Source organism: Drosophila yakuba, chromosome X, assembly GCF_016746365.2.
Source record: "Drosophila yakuba strain Tai18E2 chromosome X, Prin_Dyak_Tai18E2_2.1, whole genome shotgun sequence".
NCBI lineage: Eukaryota > Metazoa > Arthropoda > Insecta > Diptera > Drosophilidae > Drosophila > Drosophila yakuba.
Window position 1 is genome coordinate 6,982,655 of NC_052526.2, and position 27,430 is coordinate 7,010,084.

Consider the following 27,430-nt stretch of genomic DNA (forward strand, 5'->3'; position numbering starts at 1 on the left):
AGTTTCAGATTAGAAGGTCACAGCAGCACACGAGTGAAAAGTGTTTCCAGTTCCCCATTTGAATTTACCGCGCGCAACAGTGTTGGAAATCGCCGACGAGTCGCGAAGGCAATTCCAATTGATAGTTTTTCAGTGTGCCGTAGCGAACTATCGCGGGTCGTTCATACCTATCCGAGCCTATCGTTCTTTGATATCAGGTGGCAGTGTTTGTTCGAACCTATCGGGGCCTATCGATATAAGCAAAAGCATTTTTGCTGGATCTACCATTTTATTTTAGTTAATAAAATACATATATTTCCTCTCTTTTTGTTCCGTTTGTGCGCGTACAAAACTAACTGCGAATACGTGCAATAATTCATAAACTGAACGGGAAAATACGGAAAACGACGAAAGAAAACGAAAACGGATCTGCGACGAAATTTTCCCCGTTCCGTTTTTTTTTCTCCACCAGCAGCAGCAGCAGAAGCAGCAGAGCAAAAGCAGCGAATATATTTGTAAAAGAGAGCCCCAACCTTGAGAAAAACCAAGCAGCAGGGCATTAATTAGTTCGTTTTATCGTCTGCTGGTAAGAAATTAACCCAAATGTGAACTCAGACCGTTTGATTTCCGCGAGGATCCATCATTTTTTCACCCATTTCGTCCAGTTTCAAATGCGTGCTAAATATGCAAACGTGTGCGTGTGTGTGTGCAAGTGTGATGGGTCTTCAACGGTGTGCGTGTCTCGCTGCGCGCTTCGATGTGTTGGTGTGCTTCTCACACTCTGCATGCGTGTGTGTGTGTATATGTGTGCCTTCGAAATTTTCTTTTGTGTAAAACATTTGTAAGGTGCAACTGCAGCTGTGTGCGTGTGTGTGTATCGCATTGACTGCCGTTGTTGTTTTTGTTGTTGTGCGTCATAGCAATGAGTGTGTGTGTGTGTAATATGCATTCCAACGGGGTAAGGAAGAAGAGGAAGCAGTACCTGTCGCCAATAAATATCGTTTATCGATGTCTGCCTGTCTGTGTTTATTTAGAAATTCCCTTCAACCTGTCCCCCTCCCACAAGGAAAATTGACCCCTCCTCCATCAACATTCGCACTTCATGTAGGGATCAAGTGTAATCGATAATGCAGACATATCGATTGGTCCACTGAAAAGCAGCAGAAAAACACGTAAAGTGCAAGCTGGTAAAGAAAAGCAAAACAAATTTCACAGAGCAGAAAGAGAGGCGGAAAAGAAAGTGTAGGCAAAGGGAAGACAGCAAAAAGAGGCTCTGGTGATATTAGTTAAATGTCAGCTGGTCTGTAAATTGTCGCGACTTTTTGATAGGGCAACTATCCAAAACTTTCCCATAAACACTTGAAACAACTTCAAAGAAGATACAAATCAGTTTTTATTTCTTTGGTTGGAAAATATTAAACAGCACACGATTACATTTTCTAGGATTCGCCCCACCTGCTTTTGCATTGTAATAGATCCATTTGTAGTACTATATTATTGTTTCGTGTATAATTGCCGTCTTGATCATAAAGACCTTCATTAAATCAATATACAAACCATATAATGTTCCCAACTCTGCAGTTTTTCAAGTAAACGCCCACAACTGTTTTTAAAGCGAAGCCCCTAGGCGGAGGAGCAGTTAGCCAGGATGGACAAGATGAGGATATTGAAGGAAAGTCGCCCCGAGATAATCGTCGGTGGCAAATATAGAGTGATCAGGAAGATTGGTAAGTGACCCCGTGTGTTTATACCCCAACCCCCCATAACTTGCTCTAATCTCTGGACACAATTCACAGGCAGCGGATCGTTTGGCGACATATATCTGGGCATGAGCATCCAGAGCGGCGAGGAGGTGGCCATCAAGATGGAGAGCGCCCACGCCCGCCATCCGCAGCTGTTGTACGAGGCCAAGCTGTACCGCATCCTTAGCGGCGGCGTGGGATTCCCACGCATACGTCACCATGGCAAGGAGAAGAACTTCAATACCCTGGTCATGGATCTGCTGGGACCCTCGCTGGAGGATCTATTCAACTTTTGTACGCGCCATTTCACGATCAAAACGGTGCTGATGCTGGTCGACCAGATGATCGGACGCTTGGAGTACATCCATCTCAAGTGCTTCATCCATCGCGACATCAAGCCGGACAACTTTCTCATGGGCATCGGTCGGCACTGCAACAAGCTCTTCCTAATCGATTTCGGACTGGCCAAGAAGTTCCGCGATCCGCACACGCGTCATCACATCGTCTACCGCGAGGACAAGAACCTCACCGGCACCGCCCGCTATGCCTCGATCAACGCCCATCTGGGCATCGAGCAGTCGCGGCGTGACGACATGGAATCGCTTGGATACGTGATGATGTACTTCAATCGCGGCGTACTGCCCTGGCAAGGCATGAAGGCCAACACCAAGCAGCAGAAGTACGAGAAGATCTCCGAAAAGAAGATGTCCACGCCCATCGAGGTCCTCTGCAAGGGCTCGCCGGCCGAGTTCTCCATGTATCTGAACTATTGTCGTAGCCTGCGCTTCGAGGAGCAGCCAGACTACATGTACCTACGTCAATTGTTCCGGTGAGTACAACTAAAGCTCGGGGTTTCCCCTCTTTATATTGCATACGAATCTTGAGATTACACCTGACTGATGAGCATGATAAGGCACACAGAATATAAAGTGTTGGGTTCTAGATTTCCTATTCTCTTCAAGAAACCTGTCATGTGTTCCAGAAAAAAATTATCCTATTTGTCATGAGCTAGAAGCATTCATCATTGTATTCTACAGCGTCTATAAGTACGGATATTTATATGAATTTATAATGTGCAATCTCTAAACATTGCTTTTGTGATGATAATCACTTGGAGGCTGTATTCGATATGTGTTTAGATCATATCTTTTTTTTTTAATTCTGAATGATGTAACCGCAACTTTCTCTTTGCTACAGCATACTGTTCAGGACGCTGAACCATCAATATGACTACATCTACGACTGGACAATGCTGAAGCAGAAGACCCACCAGGGTCAACCCAATCCAGCTATACTCTTGGAGCAATTGGACAAGGACAAGGAGAAGCAGAACGGCAAGCCCCTGATCGCGGACTAAGAGCTGGATCGCTTGAAGATGAATGGGGGGGGGTAGTGCATCTGGAGAGGAAAACGGAGGCGTGGATGTAAATGAGGATGATGTGGGCGAAAGGCCCGGCAAGGAGCGGAGGAAATGTGAAGCATGAAGCGAACGCAACCGTAGGATTGAGTAACAGCAGGCGGGCGTTTGGATGTTTCTTAATATTAATTTAAATTCAATACTAAACAAATAAGGAACAACAGCAAGCAAAAGCAAAAGCCACAGCAACAGCGCAGACAAGTAAACAACACATTAACGATATAAAATGATACCCCAGCAAATGTGATTCACGAGTGAATCACTGCGATCGATAGTAACACAAACCGAAATTATTGCAAATCAATTCGATTCAAACCAATTCGCAATCCACACACAAACAAACAAACACACACGCGCACACAAACAAAACAACACACACAAACACTCACTCACTCACCCACAAACACCCACTTTCATACACCCACTCAAAAAGCAAACATCATTGCCCCAAAAGGGGGAGCAGAGAAAAGAAAAGAAATCAACAACACTTAGCCTAATAAATTACAAGAAATAATATTGGTAAAGTTGGAGGAAGAAAATGAAGTAATGCTGATAAAACTAAACCTATATATATGTATATGTATATATGTAAGCGAATAAACACAACACCATATATGTATGCATATATCCCATTTGATTCACGTCAAATCGAATCCAATGCTTAATTATGAATCGAGCGAAACAAAACTCAATAACTAATTAAAGTGGAATAAATAAGAAACAAAACAACAACAAACAAGAATAAACAATAAAAAAAAATTAATAAAACACACCGAGAAAAGCAAGCAAAAAAATATTGTGGAGGATGCGGAGGAGAAACAACCAAGCAAAGCCAACTGAGATGGGGGAAATCAGCAACAAGAGTAAAACAAGAATATAATAATAATAATAATAATGAAGAAAGCTAGAAAGAAAGAAAACAAAACAACAAAAAAAAAAACAGATCGCAAAACTGCAAAGTAATTTTGCATAGTAAGCCGTAATAATTATAAATATAACTTATATTTAATTTTTTGAATTACATCAATAAATATGTTGAAATTAAATTTCGACTCGGAGCTGTTCACATCTGCATTAGACAGAGATGGGGCATACGAAAGGGAGAGAAGTGCAGTGAAATGTATTTATTGTTGTAATATACATACGTCATTGTTTATTAGCGATTATGTGTATTGGTTAATAATCTTTTTTTAAAATTGTAGAATGTAATTAGTTTTTTTATTAAACTATATAAAATTTACATAAAAATTGTATTTTCAAGCGACACGTTTTATTTGAACCCCAAAATTCAATTCCCCCACTTAAATGCTTTTGTATTTTAAAGTTGTATTACTTTTGACTGTTTTTCAGTTAGTTGAAAGATGCTTTTATATTTAATTTAATCACACATAATGCCTGTGTTTTCCACATCTTGCTGTCAGTCATTAATAATTCATTTTAATTATGAACACTAGTACGTGGCTTAAAAACATTTCATTGGTTTATAGTTTGGTTTGGTTATTCAAATTTCTATGCTTCTATTGATATATTCTTGTAGATTAGTTAGAAAGTGTTTAAATCAAGCTAATTATTTAAAACAGATGAGATACGAAAAGTAAGAAAAACGTTGAATCTTTGTGGAGAAAGTTTTAAATATTTTTAATTATGCTTATACGTATGGGAAATTGTTTTTTATCAGCGTTAGTGTATAGTGGTATAATGACTCAACGTAAATAATATTTCTTAAAAGTATTTTCTATAATGTCTTCCTCTAGCAATAGATTTGTAATTATTTTTTACTTTCAGGTGGTCATTTTAAGATCCAAGGCGAATTCAGCTGACGTCTTTTGCAACCCGCATGTGAAATACATTTATTAGACCCTCTTAATTTCTTTGTTTATTCGTCATTGTTGACTAATGACACGTACGCGGTCCGTCTGTGTGTGAGAATCTGCTTTTTATTATTTATTAACTTTTTGGGATGTCCACCGCACCACTGACCCATTCCAATCAGCAACCAGTTTGCAAGCAGAAGGCGCTGATTGGAACACCAATTGCAGTGCAATTGCTGATAAGAACAAGTTCTGATTGAATAGTATGAGAGCGAAACTTAAAAACGTCTTTACGGAGCGCAACTTTTATCAATTTGCCTCATTTCAACAATAGATTTTTAAACTTTGTAGCTTACAGTTTTACATTTCAAGAAAAACTCTTAAGAACTTAAGAGCTGAAATGTGGAAATATACAAATGAAATTTAAACTATGGCGCTTCTTTTGATGCTGCCACATAGTTAGATTACAAATGGCGTTGCCATCTGTGCATCTGAAGTAGTTAGGCACATCTTAGCAAATTAAAGAAATATAAACAACATTCAGTTGCCTTGTTTTAAAAGGTAAAAGAAAATGTGGCAGCGCTGGCAATAACTTCGAAAATTCGAAATAAACCTGGTGGCACCGCTGGCAAGAGAATTTGCTTAGTCAAATGACAGAGGGGCAATGAAACTTGAATAAGTGTCAAGATTCTGTAAATAAGCTACCACTATATGTGTATTTAAAGCATTTTTTAACTTAGCTGGGTAAATATTCGCTATCCAATTAAAGTATATCAATTTAAAAAATCGAAATGTAACGGAATTCGAACTCTCTCAGAGAGAGCGCCTTAAGAGAGGCCAAGTCATATTCCGCCAAAAACCATATGGCCACACTGGTGAGCATTTCCCGGCTAACCATCGGCTGGTCACACTGCCGGGCGAGCGAACGAAAAAAAACAGAGATTTGACATTTTTGTGTGAGTGTAAGTTTCGATTCCGATCTGGCTGGTTGTCTGACGGACGTGCTGCGTCTCTTTTGTTGTGTTTTTTTTTTGCGAACGAGCGAAGAGCGACAGGACCTCTGCGCCCGTATACAAAGTAATTAGCGTTTCGAGAGCCGAATTCAAATTGTGTGCTTGTTTCTCGTGTATTTTGTGGTGTTTGTGCGATCCGATACGAGTGGTCATCTCTTACATATCCCTTTTTATTGTTATTTTTTTTTTGCAAGTGCCGGGAAACATTCGAATTGGTTGTTAAGCAATATTTATTTATAACAGTTAACTGTAAAGTAAAGCAAGAAATGCTCCATTCTTTTCATTGTTTTTGAAAGGTGTAAAGTAAAAGTAAATAGCAAAAGGCGCAACGAGAATTTGTTAAAACATGTTCAAATAAGCAAACACTCGATACATTTACATACACATGTGCGCATGTGTGCAGTCCCAAGGACCTCGCGAGACCAAGAAGGAGCGGGCGAAGCAACAGGCAAAAATCACAAACGACAGCAATTGCTGCCCTTTTTATTTGATTTTTGTGTTTTTTTTTTTCTGTTGTTTTTGAGTTTGCTGTCGCAGCAATAATATAAGAATTACGAACACAGGCGCATGTGATATACGACCACCACTAGAGATCGCACACACACATACACATACATACATTTAGGCACACACGGAGGGCGAGGGAGATAGAGTGAGAGAAGGTGGTGGTGGAGAAGGAGGAGGAGGAAAGGAAGGAAAGGGACGAAGCGCAAGCTTATCTCTCCGCTTTTCGAGAAGGCGAACGAAGACGATAAAAGCAAAGCAAACAGCGCACACACGTAAATAAAACAGATCGGCTGTTTTAAAAAATACACACACATATGTATATCGAAAAGGGACAAAGCAAAGCGAAGAATATCTGCCGCTGGTTCATCTTCCTTTTACACATATGCCTGGAAAATATCCTGACACACACACACATTACCTCACACACTCGCACACGCATTCGAACGACAAGCACGTGTAATTTCTGCTCCCCGCTCTTTGCCCCTCTCTCTACTGCACCCGTGCATCTCTTCCTTTCAACATTCGTCGCTAATCAAACGCTCTCTTCACTTTTTTAGCTGATTTTTTTTATTGTTGCAATGCAATATTCGCGGAACGAATAACAACAACATACATAACTCAACATTCAAGTGCAAAGCAAATACAAATCAAACACAAACGAAAAAGCCAACAAAATAAAGAAATATTGAAAAAACAAAACGAAAAAATTCGCACATTTTTTCCGTCTTGTCCAGTGGAAAATACAACAAATTAAAAAAAAAAAAAAAGGAAACAACAACGGCTAAATCAAGTTCAAAATCTGTTCAAAACCGATCAACAAAATGTCTGCTGATATTCTGCAGAAATCAAGAGAGCAGGATGAATCGCATTACTTCGAGCGTGGCGATATATCCAAATACGTAACGGTAAGTTTCCCAGATTTTTTAATAACTACATTTATTTTGAATGCTTTATGAATGAAATCGTATAAGAGTAGAGTCTGACGAAATTATTATTGTTAGGCTATTATTTTTATGCGCAAATTAATTCTTGGAAAATGACCCTTGATATTTTGGTTTCCTAGAAATTTAGTAAAACTCAAATTGCCAATTCACAACGAAAAAATTTTCCAACACTTGGCACGCATTATTTAAGAAGAATAATATAAAGAATAAATATTTTTGGGTCGACAACTTTAAACATGCATGAACCACATGTATTTTTTGGTTTATTCATTTCGGCAGTTGCATTTTGCGCCGTTTTTATTTCGCATTGTTAAAGGCAATATGTGCATCGTTTGCTTAATTTCGATAACTTGTTTTCCATTTTTCATTACGTTATATTTCCGTTTTGGTTACACTTGCATTTGTTGTTTGTTATTCCTCATTTTGAAAGCTGATTCATAATTATAATTTCGGTTTGTCAACTCACAAAGAAACAACAAATAAGAGGTACCGAGAGGGGGGGTTGTGCTGTTGGTGGAGAATGAAAATAAGCGACAGACTATAAAGTGGACTAAATAATTGTCTGATAAGGATTTGTGATAAGTGTATTGGTGAAGGGGGCGGGGCATCCTTGCATATCGCGCTCTCCCACTGCCGCTCACGCTCTCTCTCCGTCTCCTTACACTGTGCACCTTCTCTTTTTGTCCCTTCTCTTCGCATTTATTTGTTACAATTGGCGTCATCGCAGCAGCATCATTAAAAGCAACAACAACAGTAATAACACCACTCGTGATCATTTACTGTTTTTTTATACGTATGTATATATATGTGTGATGCATGTGTGCGTGTTGCTGGCAGCGACGTCGGCTGCGCAGCCGTTGATCGACAACAAATTCGATTAACTCAAGTTCCGGGTTTGCTTTGGCTGGATTTTTGTGTTTTTAGTGATTTCTGTTGTATTATTTATACATAATATTTATTTCATTTGTTTTTGGTTTATTGATTGCTCTCGAAAGAGCCAAGTTTGTAATTTTGTGTATGTTCAAGAGCTCTGTTGCAGCGATTACTTGCAAAGTTTTGCGGTTTTTCGTGTGAAAGCGAGAGGGGGCAAAAAGTAAGAGGAAAAGGGAGACGGCGCAGTGTGTTAGGCTCACTTTTGTTTTGATTGTTCTTGTGCCTGCGCTTTTTTTTCGCAAATTTGCGTAAACTAAAATGCAAAGCCAAAGGGTCAAGTAGAGTAAAGAAAAAAAATAACAGTGAGCGGGGAGAAAAACAACAATAAACAATAAAAAAAAATAGGGCCAAGGCAGGTTGACGTCCGATAAAGTTGCAAATGCTTATTGAATGAACTTTGCAATCGATTACCGATAGTCAATCTGCGACTATTCGCATTGAAGTTTGTTTAATATTTTCGGTCATTACGCAGCATTTTTTTTTTGTTTTTGTTCTGCCGCAGCCCAAAAGCAACAACAAATTGCTGCAGAAAGCGAAAGGGCGCCACAAACACACTCAAACAATTAAACAAACAATCACATAAAAAGTAAAAAATGCTGCAGCGCAACTTTTATTAGGCCACAAAATTGTTGCAACTCCTTTGCGCACTAAAACAAAAGTGCAGTTATAATATATATTTAAGATTGCAAAATATACTTTGATCCAAAATTCTTTTGTTTTTAAAAAAATTTAAGTTTTGTTTCTTTCGGCAATAAGTTGAAAAATGGAAGAAAAAGCAAAAGTGTCACGATCTTAGCTTTTCAATTTATAAAAATATTTTTGTTTCGGCTTTTGTTACATTTACTACGCCACTTCGTTTGGCTGGAATGTGGTTTGTGGAGTGGGGAGAGGGGCGCAGTGGAGAAGGGAAGGGATGGAAAGGCAGAATGGAGAATAGAGTGCCGAAAGAGAAGAGCAAGGGAGCGCCAACTTTAAAATTCACTTTTTCGCATAACTTTTAATTTCTCGTTTTTCTTGGTTTCGTCTTGATTTTATTATGAAATTTATATGCATGTACATTGTATTACCGTGTGAGCATTATATGCAGTTTGCAGTGAAACCTCGCTAAAGACTATCACATACATGTGAAGTAAAACTCTAGGTTACATTTAAAACTTATAAGTCTGTTTAATTACGATGCCCTTGTTTCCCCTCGCAATTATTATTATTCTCCAATAGTAGCTGTGTAGCGTGTGTTCACTGTAGTGTATCTCGCCTGCTTGCTTGGTTTGTGTTTTTTGGTTTTTTTTTGTTTTGCCTGCTTCTCCGTTTTCAGGCTGAAAAGTAAAATGTGTAAAATGTGCTTAGTTTGTTATATCGAAATTCCCGTACGTAATCAGCGGTATTGCGTTTCAGCAAACTCCCCCTCCTCCACTCTTTGCCCGACTCTACTTCTCTTTCCTACCTCCTACCTCCACCCTGCACCCCCCGCCCCGCTCTCTGCACTACCCTCTCCTGCTGAGAAGAGGCTCACTTACACTTGCAGAGCGACAAACGGCGACTACTTTTTACGAATATAATTCCATTTCCTGCCAAGGCGATAACAACAACGTCGTCGTTTTATTTTGATCTGTGTGTTTTTTTTTTCTCTCCTCCTCCTCCTCCCTCTTCTTCTTCATCTGCTTCTGCTTCTTCCTATGCGGTGTGTGTTTGTCCCGACGCCATTGCTGCGCAAAGGAGAAGAAGAAGTGGTGGAATAAGATCGGTGGGGGAGGAGGAAAAGGAGTAGGAGTAGGAGTACAAGGCGGTGGAGGAGGAGGAGGAGTAAAAGAGCGAGTGTAGCGACCACCATCGCTACCTACCTAAACAGAAAAGGCAACAATCTTCAATCCTCACCCTCCTCCTTTTTTGTCCCCCCCACCTCTGCTCCTTCATCGTTAACCCTCAACTCTGCCGAACGTCATTTCATTTCATTTCGATCCGATCCGATCCAAAGCGACTCGACTCGACTCGATTAATATGCAGCCCCATCCCTAAAGTCCAGGTCCAATACCGCATATGCCCATATGCCCAGACCCATACCCATTCCCATTCCCAATTCCCATTCCAAACGAACCGATTCGAAATCGCAGGCTCGAGTCCCCGATCCGCTCGCTCCGTCTCTCTTACTCCCTCACCCACACTGGCGCACAGTGCAAGCGCAGCGACAGTGTTGCCAGACACAGTTTATATTGAAATTAGCTTGAAACATCTATAAGTTACATATTTATGTATTCTAGTCCTATATATTTATCACTGTATTAATCATTTGGTCCTTTAAACTCTCAATGTTTTCGGAAAGATTTCACAACGTCTTTCGAAAATAGCTAAAAGTACACCTGCTTACTGTTGGGACTGCAACCGTTTCCTATTGAACTTGACTATAAGAAGGAGTTTCTAGTTTCAAGGCATACATATGTACATATATTGTTCCTGGTTTATGGATGTTTTCTAGAAAATGCACCTGCTATTGTCTGGAATTCTGGCCATTTTCTATTGAGCTTGGCTATAAAAAGGCTGAAGTGAGCACATCAACTAAACTCACTAACCAACAGGCACTTAAACTCATGAAAACGCACATGAGGACATGAGGCCGGGGCAACAACAACAAAAACAACAAGTGTAGTCATGAGTACAGCAACAACAATAACACATTGTCAGCATATTGACTGGCTGACCCTTGAGATACCCTTAGAGTGGGAGCGAGAGGGCAGATAGTGGTGAGGGAAGACGAAGAAGGGGGGGGGATCCTCAGTTCGTCGAGAGTTTATTAGTCGATGGGGGTTGAAATTGAGGATCACAGCTACCGATTTTCCATCCAAGAAACGTACATACATATCTGGTTTTTATTCGGATTTTTAAAGAAACTGTGATAGAAATAAAATCTCATATTATTTATCGGAAAGTGATTTACTTAAAGATTTGTACAGGCAAAGGCCTCAAAATATATAATAGATTGATTTCAAAAAACATACGCAACAGTGTAATATTCGCTGAAACTGAATGGTTCGTTAATTGTTTGTTGCTGTCGCCTCGATGAAAATAAATTATAAATAAGTTATTTGCGTGCCAAGCTACTGGCTGCTTATTATTATTATTTTTATTAATAATAGTGTTATTGCTGTTGCCCGGTTGTCCTCTTATCGTGCAGTTGTAAAAAAATACAAATAAGAAAAACATGCACATCAAATAAATACGAAACACATATACATGTGTATATACAGCAACATGTTCATGTATTTGCGCTCTCTTGCCTTTGTCGTCGCTTTGCTATCTCGCCCACACCAACGCATTTGACAGGCGGCCCCCGCTCCTCAGCGCTCTCGCTCTCTCTCTGGCCTGGCTTTGTGTGGAGAAGGGGGGCGAGGGAGAGTGAGGTGGAGAGAGGGGGATGGAGGGAGAGCAAGCGAGCGAGCGAGCCAGGCAGGCGTGCGCAGTGGGGCCCATTTGTCGTTGGCCAGAAAGGGATGGAGCATAGAGGCGAAGACACTTCATATTCTATTGTCATTTGTTGTCGCTGTTGTTGTAATCTTGAAATTGTCTTGGCTGTGCTGTTGTTCTCATTGTTGTTGGTATTATTGCTAATGGCCGCTCAATTGAGTGCCAAAGTACATCTCGCCCTCCCTCGCTCCGTTGCCCTCCTATCCTTCTACTCCCCCTCTCCCTCACGCCCTCATCTGTTTGTTTGTTGTTTGCATGCACAGGAAAAAATCCGATTTGGATATTGAAATAACAGAAATGTGCAGAAAAAAAGCTATTGGACAGAAGTGGGCTTTGAACTCGGTTTTTTACCATGTCATCCATTAATTCATTTGATAATAAATATGTTCTTATCAGTTAATCTGATTTTGCTCTCAGTGGCGTTAAAGGCGGGTATTTTGCATTCAGAATCGATCTGAAGTTTAAATTTTTTCCCGGATTCTGGAAATGTGTGGAATATTATATTATTCACGGGCTTATTGTTATTCGTAGAACACGATATTCCCGCCTGTATCTCTCGCGGTTTTATAGTTTGCTTCGCTTAATAATTTCGTTAATATGTATTTCCATTATGCTGGCTAGCATTTGCTTTTCACGCTTTTCATGCGGGCCACCCTACAAAAAGTGTTGCGCTTGCAAACCTGGTTTTTTTCCCCCCCAATATATATTTTGGTGTTTCAGCTTTTTTTCTGATTGCCAATCCAGTCCACACAACGAAATCCACCGAAATATCCAATCCAATCGAATCTATTATATAATAAAGTCGCGATCGAATGAGGACGCTGGCAGCGCAGTCGGCGTCAGCGTCGGCAGAGAGCCCCGTTTGTTTAGTAGATTTCCATTCACATTCACTGTCGCTTTTTGCCTTTTGGTTTTGTTTTTGCTTTTGCGTTTGGCTTTTTTCCCTTGTGTCTTTGCTTTTTGCCTTTTGTTTTGCGGGTTTTGCCGATAGCGCTATCTCTGTCTGGCGCACACTCACACACACATGTGCACTCTGCAACTGGTTTTGCAGGACCACAAAGATAACAAAAAACACATGTGAGTTTTTGTTTTTTGTTTTTCCCTCTGTTCTAAGCAACCCCCGATATATTTTAATCACGATTTCGATCGGATTTTTGTTTTTGAGAGCCTCACAACCACGTGTTCAACACATTTTCAACATGTTGATCTTGCTCTCCATCCCTCTCTCTCTCTGCACAGGAAAAAATATGAAGTTTCAAATGGTTTTTAATATCTATCTATACACATATAGGATACCTTTGCTATTTGCACAAAGGAAAGCATAATAGTTTCAATACCTTTTAGCATTTATAGTTATATTTATTTATTTTGCATTTTAGACACCACCTTTTTTCCTACGTGTATCCCTTATTGTTTGATTGTTTTCAGCGTTTTCCGCTTCTTGTTCTTTGTTTTGTTTGTGCGGGTTATCAAATAGCCGATAAATTATTGGCGCAGGAAAAAGGAATGAGCAAAGCGAGTTGGGGTACAAATAGAGAAGAAGGGTAGGTTAAAGAGAACCGAGGATACTCAAAAGGGATCAATGCAACCTGCGAAAAGGGACCAAAAAGAAAGGTAGAGAAATACCTACTGATCTTTTGCTATCTTTACCGCAATATCAGCCCTTCCTATTTAACAGTCTTCTATCATTTTATTCACTACTCATTTTCAAATACATTTGACATTAATTTAATAGACTACTTAATACATAATGACTATACACATTATGATTTTATTTAATGGGTTGTACCATATAAATTAAAAACATCCCAAAGGCATTTGTAGATAGTCCACCTTATTAAACCTTCTAGACCCCAAAAAATTCTATCGCGCTTTTTCGTGCCTGCTAAGCTGTTGAAAATAATAAACAAGTTTATTTATTGGTTGCTTACTAAAGTGTTTTCGATGATCCAAACAAATCTTTTAAATGGAATTCTACCGCGAATACTTAGTGGGGCTTATCAAATCATTATTTTTTGACGTTTCATTGTAACTTCTGGAAAATTCCAATTGCCTGCGAAATGGAATCTCCGATTTTCGAGCAATCGCCGGTGTTTTGAGCTGAATAAAAACTTGTGCTCTCTCGCTTTTCGTTTTATATTGGTTTTTTTTATATTTTGTTTGTTAAAGTTTTGTGTACATATATCGTTGTTGTTTCTTAGTTAAGTTATTATTGCTCTCGTTAGTTTTTGTTGGTCTTGTGCTCATACATATATCAGTTGTGCGCTTTGCTTATCGCTTTTGAGTAGCAACAAAAACAGCAGCCAGCGAAAGATTATTACTGTATGAACTAACTAACCCAATAATAAGTATTCTTATCACATTAAATCACACGCATACATATAGACACACATACAAACACACACATATGTACACAAAGACAGATACATAGCTGCACTTTAGATCGCGCGTGTGTCAACAGAGAAAGAGCGTCGTTTCTTCTCAATCTATACTTAAAATGTGTGTTTTTCCTTCTTTTATTTTCATTTATTTTATTTTTTTTATGATTTACGTGCCTGGCCTGCACTTGGTTTGGCTGAGAGAAAAGAGCACATACAAGTGTGCATAGGACAGATAGGAGTTGTTGGGGTTGAGGTTTCGGTGAAAGATTGGAAGGGGGTCACTGCCACTGCCATGTGCTCACAAAACAAACACGGCCATACATACATCCATACCATACATTTGCCGGGCCAAGTGATAAGCACTGAAGAAAATCAAGAGAGTGTAGAGAGCACAGAACAGAGAACACAGAATACAGAGTACAGAACGTAAAAACATGGCCACAACAAGCAGAGAAATTGCTAGGCTTACGTTTATCACAAGATGATATATTCATACATAATTCCCCACTTAACGTCGTAAATGTTGGAGCACAGCCACACTGGCAGCAAAATGTGAAAAGCGGGCACACTAAAGGTCAGAAGATGTTCTGTTCATCATTTTACTTATCAAAGTCATAAAGTTTGGAATAATACATCTATATTATAATAGCTATACCTGAGTGCTATAACTTTGCTTAAGTTTTGAAACGTTACCTATCAAATTCATCATTGTTTGATTTGTTTATGTTCAGCTGATTTCGACATTTCCCTCCCTTATAAGTTTTCCTGTCACCATCCATGACATGGTTTTCGTAATTCGGGCTTTATATAGAAACAGTAAAAAACACACAAATCAATTTCGAAATGTTTGCCGCTGACCGGTATACACATACATATGTATAATGTACACACATTAAAGCTCAGCCCTTCTTTTTGCCCTCGAAACGGATTAGTTTGGTTCGGCTTGGATAGGATTGGATCGGATCGGATCGGATTGGATCGTATTGTTTTGGGATCGTATTTTAATCGAGTTCTCAGTCGGCGGCTAGGGATTTATTTTATGGCATTTCTTGTCCCCAGGGGAAAAACACGCAGCGAAATGTGAATGATGGGGATTGGTAGTGGAACTGGGATCGGGATGGGGACCGGGAGCGTGGGGGAGACATCAAAAGTCACTCCACAACCACAACACACACCACACAAATACATACACACAAGCACGCAGGCCAAAACAATCAGAGGGAACCCAAACGAAAACGAGAGACCCTCGATAAGGTTCGACGCTCTGGACACCCCGTCGTCTGATAAGGAGACTCACAGACGGCCGACTGTAAATGGGGGGATACTTAACAACAAAAAACTAAAGAGGTGCTGGAAGAGGGTTGCAACTGGAGCAGAGGTTAAGGCAAGGGCAAAGGGGTCGCGATCGCGATGATGGGTTTCGTGTTCAGTTTTTCATTTTTACATTTGAATTTGGATTTGGATTGTAGTTTTCCCAAAACCGAACCTATACAAATAATGGTGTTAGCACCACGAAGAACTCTTCGTGGTTTATCTGTGCAAACAAGCAATCTATGTGGTTATCTTGAATTCATTTTCCAGAAAGTTTGAACTCCAAGTGACTATAAACTTCTGATTCAATAAAAACGTGTGAAACTTGAGCTTCTTCGTTACTAGCCGAAATGTTGTGTGTGTAAGTCAAGCTCCTGGAACTAGAAATATACTGTGTTTTAATGCGAACTGTGCATTTTCGTATTGCGTGAGACGAAAAAAAAAAAAAAAAAACTGGAAAATAGGTAATTCAATCCAGCAAAATATGTAATTGGAGAGTTTGATCGTTAAAAAGAAATGCAGAAAGTGCATTTCTCTTTTCCGGTTGGATTGTTTGGCTATAAATCACTATCCGAGCAATTTTTGTTGTTGTCCGAATCGAATTTCCGGAATCAAACAAAATGTACGAGTTTTGTGTTAGTTTATAATTATAATATCATATACAATATAAATGTGGCATGGCTTATGTATGTGGTCAAACATGGAGCTTTTCATGTTACAACATATTGGGTAATATGAGCTAATTTTTGTGTTTTAGGTTAAGATTACCTTGAAAATGATAGCTTCCACTTTTTCTTTCTACCATCTGATACATATCTACCATCTCTATCTCTATCTTCGTCTCCCTCCCACTTTGCTCCCATTCGAAACTCTCCATTTCGATTGCATAACGGTGGCTTTGTGCTCCCCAGCTCTCTCCCTCTCCTTCTCTCTCGCTCCACTGCTGTTGTGCGCGTACGTGTTTGTGTGTGTGTGTGTGCAAAAGGTCTCCATCATCCATCTCCCTTTCTCCACTTTACCTCATCATTCCCCATTAGCCCCCCCTCTCTTCGCCTTTTGCATTTGTTTGACTGGTTTGCTTAAGCAAAACAAAAACGGCAATTGCAACATTTTATATGTATTTCCCTTCCTTTTTTTCGCAAAAAAAAAAAAGAGAGAGAGACAAAGCAATAAAAAAAAGCGCTGCGCAGACGCAACGCGTTGCGACAGAGGAGGAAGAAGAAGACAATGATTATTATGTTTTATTTTATTTGATTTTATTTTTATGCACATCGATTAAAGACGGAACTCTCTTGGATACGAAATTCGATTTGTGAGTGGATTTGTTGGTTTTTTGTTTATTCACTTCAGTGTTATTTCTGTGCCGGATTTTGTATCTGTACAGTGAGCTCCCCTTACAGTAGATCGCAAAGTTAATATAAAGTTAAATGCTTGCTGTGTAATGTTTAAACTCAATAGTAAACAGATAAACAGATATTGCGTTTATGGCATGTTCATTATCTAATATGCCCCAGTATTCACTGTACTTCTCGTGAATTTCGTTCAAAAGCTATGTTTTTATGGTTGTTGTGCTCCGAATTTAGCAAGGCCAAGTTGTGAAGTTTTCTTTTATTGTGTTTTATTATGTGATTTTCGTTGTTGCCAATTATTATTATGTGAGCCGGTTCGACCAACAACAAAAACAAAAACAAACAAAAAAAAAAAACAAGGAAAAGAAACAACAAACCGTACAAGAAAGAAGCGAAAAGCAGAGATGAGAAGAGGAAGAGACAACGGCGGACGGACGCTTGGCAATGAAACGAAACGAAACTGGCACGGCGGCAGTTGCGCATGCGTCTTGTCTTCTTCCCCTCTCTGCCCATTGTACCCCACCTCCCCCACCCCCCTGCAAACACTCTCGCTATCTATGCCTCGTTATTTCGCTTACCAAATATTAACAGGCGACCAACGAACGAACGAACGAACGGATGGACAATGCAAACGACACGAAAATGTGAAATGCTCCATTCGACGCCACGACCTAGACCTCAATCGATGGATTGGATGGCCCAAAACCCAAACCGAAACCCAAACCCAAAACCCAAACCCAAAACTGAATAGTGAATACTGAAAACTGAAAACGGAAGACTGTGTAGAAACCATATTAATCGAATACAATCACTTGAAAAGCCCAAAAGCAGAGGCTGTTAAATAATATTATGTAAATACATTTATTTCCCCTCTTCCTTCTAATCAAAGGAATCCCATCTCAAAAAAGTTCCAGTTCAGCTCACGAATTTATCCATTCCCTAGCATCGTAGCATTGCTTAAGTGCTAGAACTTTTGATACCCTTGTTGTGCCATGTTTTTCCAGATAACTTTTGGTCTATTTTATTAACGATTTCATGTCTTTTTTTTTTATCCGTTTAATCCGTGCTGTTGATTCGCCGATCTTCACTTTAAGAAATGTCCTAATTGTTATAGCTAGAAATGCATCGCTCTTTCTTTCAGTGCAGCCATGTTGCTTTGTGTGCTTATCAGTTGCAGATCGTGTGGGAGGGGAGGGTGAAGGGGGGATCGTCTGTTCTAGATTGTTTTGTTGTGTGCTTGCGGGCCATCAATCGATCAAAACTGATCACTGATCAGCCGTCGAGAATGGAAAGGGGGAAATGCAGTCCAATGCAATGCAATGCAAAATGCAATGGAAATGAAAATGGAAATGGAGATGGAAATCGACATCGAATTGGAATGCATGCGATTGAGAATGGGAATGAAAATGAAAAGCAATGAAAAACTCGCATGACAGCCGCATGTGTTAATTACCAATTCAAATTTGCCAACAACAACAATTAAACTCGCTGCGATGCGATGCGATACGATTGCTTTTGTTTCTGCTCAACAAAATCAAAAAATCAAAAAAAAAAAAAAACAAAAAATAAATCTATAGAAGGGGGGGGTAAGAGTTTTGTTTTATGTTTTTCGTTTACGTTTAATTTGATCTGCGTCTGGCTGCTAATCAAATTTCGTTGGATAGAAATCTCGCACTTTGCATAGAAAATTTGAAGCTTACCTTGAACTTTAATTGAACCGCAAAGACTACGCGGTCTGTGTAAATATGGAAATCAGATATATATATATATCGCATCTCAGATCGCCGGTCTCGGATCTTTATCTTTGCGCTACGATCGATCCTATAGCTACATGGCATACATACAGATATATACAGATACCCATCCCTAACTAAATGGAAATAACTTGATTTAATTGCTAATGTTATTCTCGCGGGGCGATTAATAGATGCGATTTATATCTGTACAGTGCTGGGCAAAATATTAGTGTTGCCAGTTTCTACAGTTGTTGATTAAAATATCTGCTTGTTTATAAATAAATTAAAAAAAGTCTTGCTGTGAAATACAGATAGTGATGAGTGCCATTGAAATCCTATCTGCTGATCCACCACTGTATTTGGATACATAGTATATATTAGCGCCACGCCCCCTCGCCTCTTTCCATCTCTTTTTAGCCGTTCGTGCAGGTTGGTCGGCTATTATAAATAACACTCAATAATAACTTTGTATTCATTTCCAATTCGCATATATGAACAGAATAAAGATTGTCTGGGTGTGAGTTTGTTGTTTTTTTGTACCTTTTTTTTCGTTAATTTTATTTTTACCATTGTATTGGTGTTAGCTCATCGAGGTTATGGATATTGCGTCGTCGTCATCGCGACGTTGTTGTTGTTGTTGCTTTTATTGGTACGGCTTTATAAACCAGTTAGTCCAACCGAAAAAAATTAAACAACAAAAATAACAAAAAAAAAAATACGAAAAAAAAAACCCAACAACAGCAGGTCTTCAGCATCTCGCACACACTCACAGCAAGTCGGGTGTATCTGTGTGAACGTGTTTATGAGACACAAACAAGTAAGCAGCAACAACAATCGCCGATCTTACCTAACAGCCCCGTGAGCCAAGACCTGAAACAACACACACACTCGATAAGCTATATACACTGGAATAAGCCACATATATATCTGCATAACTATATAGTACTGATTCCACATGTAAGCCGTGAGTTGTCCCAAAAGTAATGCCAAATCTCCCAAGAATCGATTACCATTGCGGATCTCAGTTAACTCAGTTATCTCAGTTATCATAGAATGGTTTCAATGGAATATGGTGTGGTTCCATTGGTATTCATACCACTTCATGTAATACCATTGGCAAATCTTGCAATGAGAAATATATAAATTTATATAGTTTGTGCAAAGTAAATGTTAGGCAATCTGAACGAGCTTGAAAAAACAGGTATTAAGACGTTTATTACAGCACCTCTGCATTTGTATGTAATGTTGCAAGGCATTTAAAGTGCATTGAGAAAAGCTCAGTTACCAGAGAAAGATACAAAGGCTATAGGAGCATTGCTCTAGGAGACTGAAAACTATAGGGAAAAACTCAAATCGAAAATGAATCAACTAAACTAACCGCATGCAAAGTGTTTTCATACGAAGTAACGATTCAAGTACTTTGACTTAACAGCCAGCTCCTTAAATACAGCTTAAAAGTGACCTTAATTATGCGATTAAAGTGCAACTATGTGTATATTTTCACTTGCCAAAAAAAATATGCAAAAACAAAAAAAGAACAAGAGGCATCAAGGTCTACTGCTCGTAAACTCCTCTTTCACTCTTTGCCAAATTTCTAGTATTCCCCACTCACACATTCTCTATCTCTGTCTCTGTCTCTGTTTCTGTCTAGTCTTCTGTTGTTTTTTTTTTTTATTTCTTTTCTTAACCCACCGCAACAATGAAACGGAAAACAGAAAAACCAGGCGATCAAAACACAAGTGGCAAGACAACAGTGGGAAGAAAGCGAGGGGGACTAAGAAGAGAGTCTTCCATCGGCAAGTAGAAAAGTAGAAAAACTCAAGAAGCGGTAGAAAAATAAGCCAAAGAAGCATGACTGGAAGAAAAGTAAACTTATTTTCATTTTCAAATGAAAGGGAAATTCTCGACTAGACGCAAGAAGGAGAGAGGAACAGCGACAGCGAGAGCGAGAGAGAGAGAGAGAGAGCGATAGCGAGATCAAGATCGAGAGATTTAGAGCCGCCAGTAGAAAGAGACGGCTAGTGGGCGATAGAAAGAGAGCGTGGCTTAATACATAACACACACGAGGAAAACAGGAAAACAAGAAAAAGAGTAGAAAAACAAGAGCTTTGAAAAGGACCCCAGACTTTGGCACTTACCCCCTCCCCCTCTGCTCTTCTGCCCAAATGGGTCTTAATCTTGTTTTTACACAAAACGCACCGAAGAAACGCAGGGCGTGAAGTGTGTGGAAAGGGGGATTGTCTTAAAGTTGTTTTTTTTTTGTTTTTTCGAACTCGAACACGTTTAAAGGGAAAGAAAAAGACGTCTTTCCTTGCCGTTTACCCCTTGCCATTGCCATTTTATCGCCCATTACTCACTACTCGCTCACACCACAAATCGAGTTTATGCGATCCGCTCTTTGCGAAATCAGTTCACGAATCGGAGTCATAACTTGACCATGAATTCAAACACCGACGTCGTTGTCCCCAAAACAGCTGTGCAAAATTAAACAAAACTAATTGACACACAAATAATCGTAAAAAATAAAAGCGTCGTGTTTTTGAAGGTTATCTTTGGGTTTTTCGTTGCGGAAGTGAGATTTCTTCAGCGATACCGATTTTCACTTTCAAACGGACTGTTCAAGTTGCTAACCCAACAAATTTGGGTTGCGATCCAGTTTTCACTTTCGATTGACATCTTTTTTTTTTTATTTTTTGTTTATGAATATTGCATTTTAGTTTTAAAGATATCTGTGTGCAATCATAACTTCTATCAAGTTTGGTTTTAAAGCTCAGAAGAACGTAGCAATAATTAGAGGTAAATGAAGTATAATCACCTAATCAAAATTTATAGTGATAGTTTAAAATGTTCATAAGGTCTCTGTAACAACTGTATTATGTTAACCCAATGAGTTGATTATCCATCAGATGATAATACAAACGATAGTCCAGAAGTGAAGGCTCACTATTTAATTATGAAATCATTAGATGAAGACATGTACTTTTTGTGCCTTTGCACATGTAATACTTTTCAAGGGTGGCCTCGGTTTTTTACGGATTTTTACGCGGTTTGCGAATGAAGAAATCGTAATTTGCCAGGCATAAACTTGGATCTTATTTATGGTACTTGGTTTGGTGCAAGCCAAAGGCAGAAAGCAAAATCAAAAGCTTGAGCAGGAGGCAGCAACCGTATCCGCAGTCGCAAAGATGCCGTAAGCGTTGAAGTTGGTCAAAAAGAAAAAAAAATATATATAGATATATATATAAAAAAGAAACAGCGCCAAAGGTTTGCTAAACTTGTTGCGCTTGCTCGTTAATGTTTATGTATATTTTTCCTTTTATTTTTTGTTTTTGCTGCTGTCTGCGCAGAGTTACAGACTGAAATTGAAACTGAAACTGGGAAACTGAAAGACGTAGTAACAGGGTTGCCAGGTGCTCGTCAATGTCAGCTGACTAATTAACGATGCAATGCAGGAAGTTCGGTTTCATTTCTTATAACGAGAGGAAAACCCAGAGATGTGTATGAGCAAGGCCTACGTACTTTTAGTACTTCAGAGAGCTGTCTTTTATGTGCAATACATTTTCTTCGTTTTAATATAGAACTTTCAATGTGTAAACAGAACTTAATGTGGTTCTAAAATCTCCTTAAAGTGGTTTGGCATCAATAGTAGGGTACTTTTTAGACTTAAGAAGTCTTTTTTTTGTTTTTACCAAACCTTGCGGCCAAGTAGAAAAGTATACTTACCCTTCAATGCCAATGCCAATGGTGAAATAAAAGTGAAGCACAAATCAAGAGAACACGATGCCAAATGGGACGAAAGATAAGATAAGCGATCGGTGACAAGAACAAGAACATTGTGTATACATATATGGCTTCTAAACTGATTGGCCAGGCAAATTAATTAATTGAACATTTAAATTGTTTTGTTTCGTTTCGTTCGGCCCGTCCAGCCTGTTCTCAAAATGGAATGGCATCGAGTGGAATTACACATGAAATTTCAAGGAATGTCTACTGTTGAAATCGGACCAAAAGATAACCTAAATGATGTGCATGCATATGTATATAAATATTTATTTGTTATGTGCCACATCTGATGTCTGGTCGTATTTTTTATGTGTCTTGAAATCCCATAGAGCCCCCCGTTTCAGTTTCAGTTTCAGTCCCAGTTCCATTCGCATCCCAATCTCGCGAGATAACGACACTCTAAGTGGGCTATATCGTTCTGTAATCTCGTGTGGTGGTGCTCCATATTTATACAAGTTGAGCATCATCTGCGAGTCCGCAGTGCAAATCTAAATCCTGTGACTTGACTCTCTTGAGCAATAAAGTTTATGGTGAAAATAATCGTACACTTTTTCACTGCCTTGTGCTTTTATTAGATACGAAAATCCCTGAAAGCTGCTGTAATTGTATTCCGTTTTTATTTTTCATAAAATTTATATTTAATTTTTTTATGTTGCTTGCTTTTGATTCATATATTTTTACTTAGTTACTAGTCTTGTATTGATTTTAGATCGAATTGGACACCCTGGCAACCCTGTTTTCGCTCGCTGCGCATGCGCCACCGTCTCGTGCTGTCCCACTTGCACCCACGGACATTGCCACACACCCTCAATAGCTCCCTTTCTTTCCCACTTGTTGAGCAAGCCAACCAGTTTATCGTCTGCAAATTGAGTTTTTTTGGGTTTTTTTTCTCGTTTTTTGTTGTTGTTTTTTTGGGTTTTTTTTCTCGTTTTTTGTTGTTGTTTTTTTTTTTTTTAACATTTTGGACAGGGGAAGCTTACGAATGGGGGAATGGGGCTTGCTGAGGCGGTTGATTGCTGGTTGTTGGTTGTGTTGGGGGCCCCGAAAATCTTGTTGTTGTTGTGGCTGTTGTTGTCTTTTTGTGGTAGCTCCGGCTGGCTTTTGAGCTTCGCTTTTTCTGAGCCTCAGCTTTTCTGCCTTTCGTGTTGTTGGCTTGAACTTGAGCTCTATACATATGTAATTGGTTGGTTGGTTGGTTGGTTGGTTGGTAGTGATTGCTGCTGCTGCCTGCTGTTGTTGTTGTTGCTGCTGCTGCTAGTTTTGGCCACGCTTGATGGAGTGGGCTAAGTGCCCAAGTCTGTGTATCATCAGAGTGTCTCTGCGTCTATGTGTGTGTCTGTTAACTGGTTGCATAACATGTTACAGCATCGCACGAAAATGAACAGGCCAAGTCGGACGTTGCGTTCCCAAAAAAAAAAAAAAAAAAAAAAACAGAGAGGAAAAAAACGAAAAAAAAAAAACCGAAACTGATGACGACATGAAGCCAGGGGGGCGGGAAATGGGGGGGTTGCATTGAAAGAGTGGTAACAAAGTGGTAAGAAAAAGGGGCAACAACGAGTGGCTAAAAAGTAAAGGCCAGAAGGGAAAAAAGAGAGGTAGCTGGTTTTTCTTGGCTCTGGTGTTTAATGTCTGGAAAATTATAACATTTTTGTATGCCTTTTGCAATATTTCTCAGTCGTCTACTTCTTTTTCCCAAGTGTGCGTGTGTGTGTGTGTGTGTGTGTGTGTGTGTGTGTTGGGTTTTTCTGTTTTTGCTTATAGGTCAAGTTAAAAGTAAAAGTAAGCTTGGCTTTTAACTTTGTGCTGCTTTTGCCTTTTGGTTTTGTTGTTTCATTTATTTTTTTTTTCATTTCGGTGTCTTGCGCTTCTTTTTACGTCCTCTCTTTTTTTGAGTTTTTTTTTTTTGATTATATTTTGTTGTATATTTGCGAAATATACGCTCGTTACGTATACGCCCGAGAGACACACAGAAATTGATTTTTGGCTTTTCGCCTTTTGCATTCGCAGATGAACGATCACTTGGGTGATTTGGATCGCATACAACGCGAGGTGCGCAAGGAAATAAGGATGCTCCTCGTCCACGGCGTCAACTCGGATCAGCAGCAGCACCAGCAGCAACAGCAGCAGCAGCAGCCACATCGCCTCCATGGCGCCCTCACACGCACCATTTCACAGCCGGCCCAGCTCATCCAGCAGCAGCAGCAACAACAGCAGCAACAGCAGCAGCAGCAGCAGCAGCAGCCACCTGTGTCCAGTCTGGTGACCATCACCGAGAACCTGGGCAACATGAACCTGCACCGGAAGCTGGAGCGCACCCAGTCGGAGCCACTGCCGCCACAGCAGCCGATGAACACATCCAGGTAAGCTGGGGAGGAGTACCCCGAAATCGGAAGCCAAGGGATCAAGGAATGCCAGCAAACGGCATTCCTACAAGATCTCTGAAGCTTCAGCTGAATTTCAGTTAAGCCCAAATCCTTGACAAGAACTCACAAGTAATTGCGACCTTCGAACCCTTTTGTTTTTAGATACAAGACCGAGCTGTGCCGTCCGTTCGAGGAGGCCGGAGAATGCAAGTACGGCGAGAAGTGCCAGTTCGCCCATGGAAGCCACGAGTTGCGCAACGTGCACCGTCATCCCAAATACAAGACGGAGTACTGCCGCACCTTCCACAGCGTGGGCTTCTGTCCCTACGGACCGCGCTGTCACTTTGTCCACAATGCGGACGAGGCCCGCGCCCAACAGGCCGCCCAGCAGGCGGCGGCCCAGGCATCCAAGTCCTCACCCCAGTCGCAGTCGCAGTCGCAGTCACAGCAGTCGCCGAAGAGCAACCAGAGCAGCAATCAGAGTAGCAACAGTAGCACCAGCAGCAGCGGCGGCGGCAACAACCATAACAACAACAACAACAACAATAGTAGCCAGTTCTATCTGCCGCTAAGCCCACCGCTGAGCATGAGCACAGGATCGGACCGTGAATCGCCCACCGGATCACTGTCGCTCAGCCCCACCAACTCGCTGACCAGCTTCCCGTTCCACGATGCCCTGCCGCTGCAGCACGGCTATTTGGCCTCGAATGGCGCCACAAGCAACAGTTCCGCCTCGTCCACATCGTCGGCGTCTGGACTGGGTCTGGGCATGAGCATGGGCATGGGCCAGGGCATGATCATCGGTCAGGGTTTGGGAATGGGTCATCATGGACCGGCCACACCGCCGGAGAGCCCCAATGTGCCCATTTCGCCAGTGCACACACCGCCGCCATACGATGTGGTGGTCAGTGGATCTGGAGCGGGCAACAATGCCATCGGCAGCAGCAAGCAGCTGCTGCAGAAGAGCGTCAGCACACCGATGCAGCAGGAGGATACGCCCAGGCTGCCGGTATTCAATCGTCTCAGCTCCGGAGTGGAGGCCTACCAGCAGCAGTCCAACTTGGGACTCTAAGGGCGAGGCGAGGCAGTCCGCAAAACAAAAATGAATTAAAAGCAACCATCCAGCATATCCTACTCACGCCCATCAAAGCATCCCTCCATCAACAAAAAACCGCATCCTTGACAAAATCTCAGTAACGACCTATACCATGGAAACTGGAAACAAAACTACTCTCGCAGTGCAATCCAAACCCAATCCAAATTCCCCAAGGCAACTGGATTTCCGGGGGCACATCCTTCGATGCAAAACATGTGTGTATCAAGTATACGCCACCGAAATAGCAGGCCACTGCCAAGCAACAGACATACATCCCTCCCCTTTCTAAATATGAACCGATCTTTGATATGAATTCTCTCATTGCTGTGACAGTCAAACGTAATCGTTATAATCGTTATATGAGAAGGACCGAATAACAGACACTACGGGACAATTAGGTAGATAGATACGTAAATGACAAACAAACAATCCAAGCAAACGATGATCTTAAACTATAACTAAATACTAAAAACTAACAAAAACAAAACAAACAAACAAAAAGCAAAGCAAGCACGAAAGCTAAAGCTAAACAAAACATTCTTATGAACTAGACAAGATGAAGAGACGAAGATGACAAAAAGGACTATTGGGAATCTTCAGCGAATGTTGCTCAAATCAAATCAAAACCCACGGCCAACGACGAATGTGAAAATCGTTCCTGCATTTATAGAAACTACTGCAGTGCACCAATTAGAACCCATGCACACCTGTCGCTTTTGTTCAATACTTATACGCCACGCACTTTGGATAAGTCTTATGTAAAAAAATTGATTATCGGCTTGTATATATATATACATATATGGCCAGCACCTGTGTATATATAACTTTTGATGTGGATAAATAGAGAAGGAGAGTAGAGAGTAGAGAGTTGGTCCGATGTCTTCCAATCCAAGCCAAGCCAATTAATCAATCAATCCATTCAGATGAGAATGATAGACGGACAGAAAACAATGCTAAGAAAATTCTTTAATTTATTATTTTTTGCTAAATTTATGTAATAGAAAACGTTGTGTACATACGAGAGTTAATATTTTGATAAAGATAATAAATTATAATTACCAATTACCTTACGTTTACGGTTAAATGATGATCTTGGATGATATGAATATTATTGATGATATACCTCTGCAAATCGTGCAACTAATCACAACAACAAACAAACAAACAACAACAACCAACAACAACCAACGAGCAACCAACAATTTTTCATTTTGAGAGGAAATTTTTAATGGAATTTTGTCATTGATTTGAGATATATTATTTTTTTTGTCTGAATGACTACGATTCTTTGTACTATTTAAATCGATCTATGAAATGGAAATGCTGATTTTTAAACACCATAATTTATTTTCACATCTATTTACATAAAACATACCAGATATATTTTATATGCAATTAATGTTAATAATTTATGAAAACAACACATGCGAAACACTCAGACACACACACACACACACATATATATTTTGACCATTGATAATTTTATGTTTTTTATATGGTATATGCGACAGATCATTTTGTTTATTATATATTATTTTTATTTAATTTATTTTACAACTTTTTCTTGATTTCTTCTATTTTTGGGTGCAGTTATATAATTTTAGTG

The 27,430-nt window shown here is 40.0% G+C and overlaps 2 protein-coding genes across 2 annotated transcripts; both read left to right on the forward strand.

Moving 5' to 3' along the window:
• The first annotated feature begins 203 nt into the window (after nt 1-203).
• LOC6524523 (casein kinase I) lies at nt 204-4,190 on the forward strand. Its single transcript, XM_002100344.3, has 4 exons — nt 204-565; nt 1,561-1,706; nt 1,776-2,550; nt 2,919-4,190. Exons 2-4 carry the CDS (start codon nt 1,628-1,630, stop codon nt 3,076-3,078), a joined length of 1,014 nt encoding a protein of 337 aa, XP_002100380.1. The 5' UTR covers nt 204-565; nt 1,561-1,627; the 3' UTR covers nt 3,079-4,190.
• A 1,860-nt stretch (nt 4,191-6,050) lies between these two features.
• LOC6524524 (protein TIS11) lies at nt 6,051-26,908 on the forward strand. The gene is made up of 3 exons (XM_002100345.4): nt 6,051-7,374; nt 24,373-24,725; nt 24,891-26,908. Exons 1-3 carry the CDS (start codon nt 7,291-7,293, stop codon nt 25,798-25,800), a joined length of 1,347 nt encoding a protein of 448 aa, XP_002100381.1. The 5' UTR covers nt 6,051-7,290; the 3' UTR covers nt 25,801-26,908.
• Nucleotides 26,909-27,430: the final 522 nt, after the last annotated feature.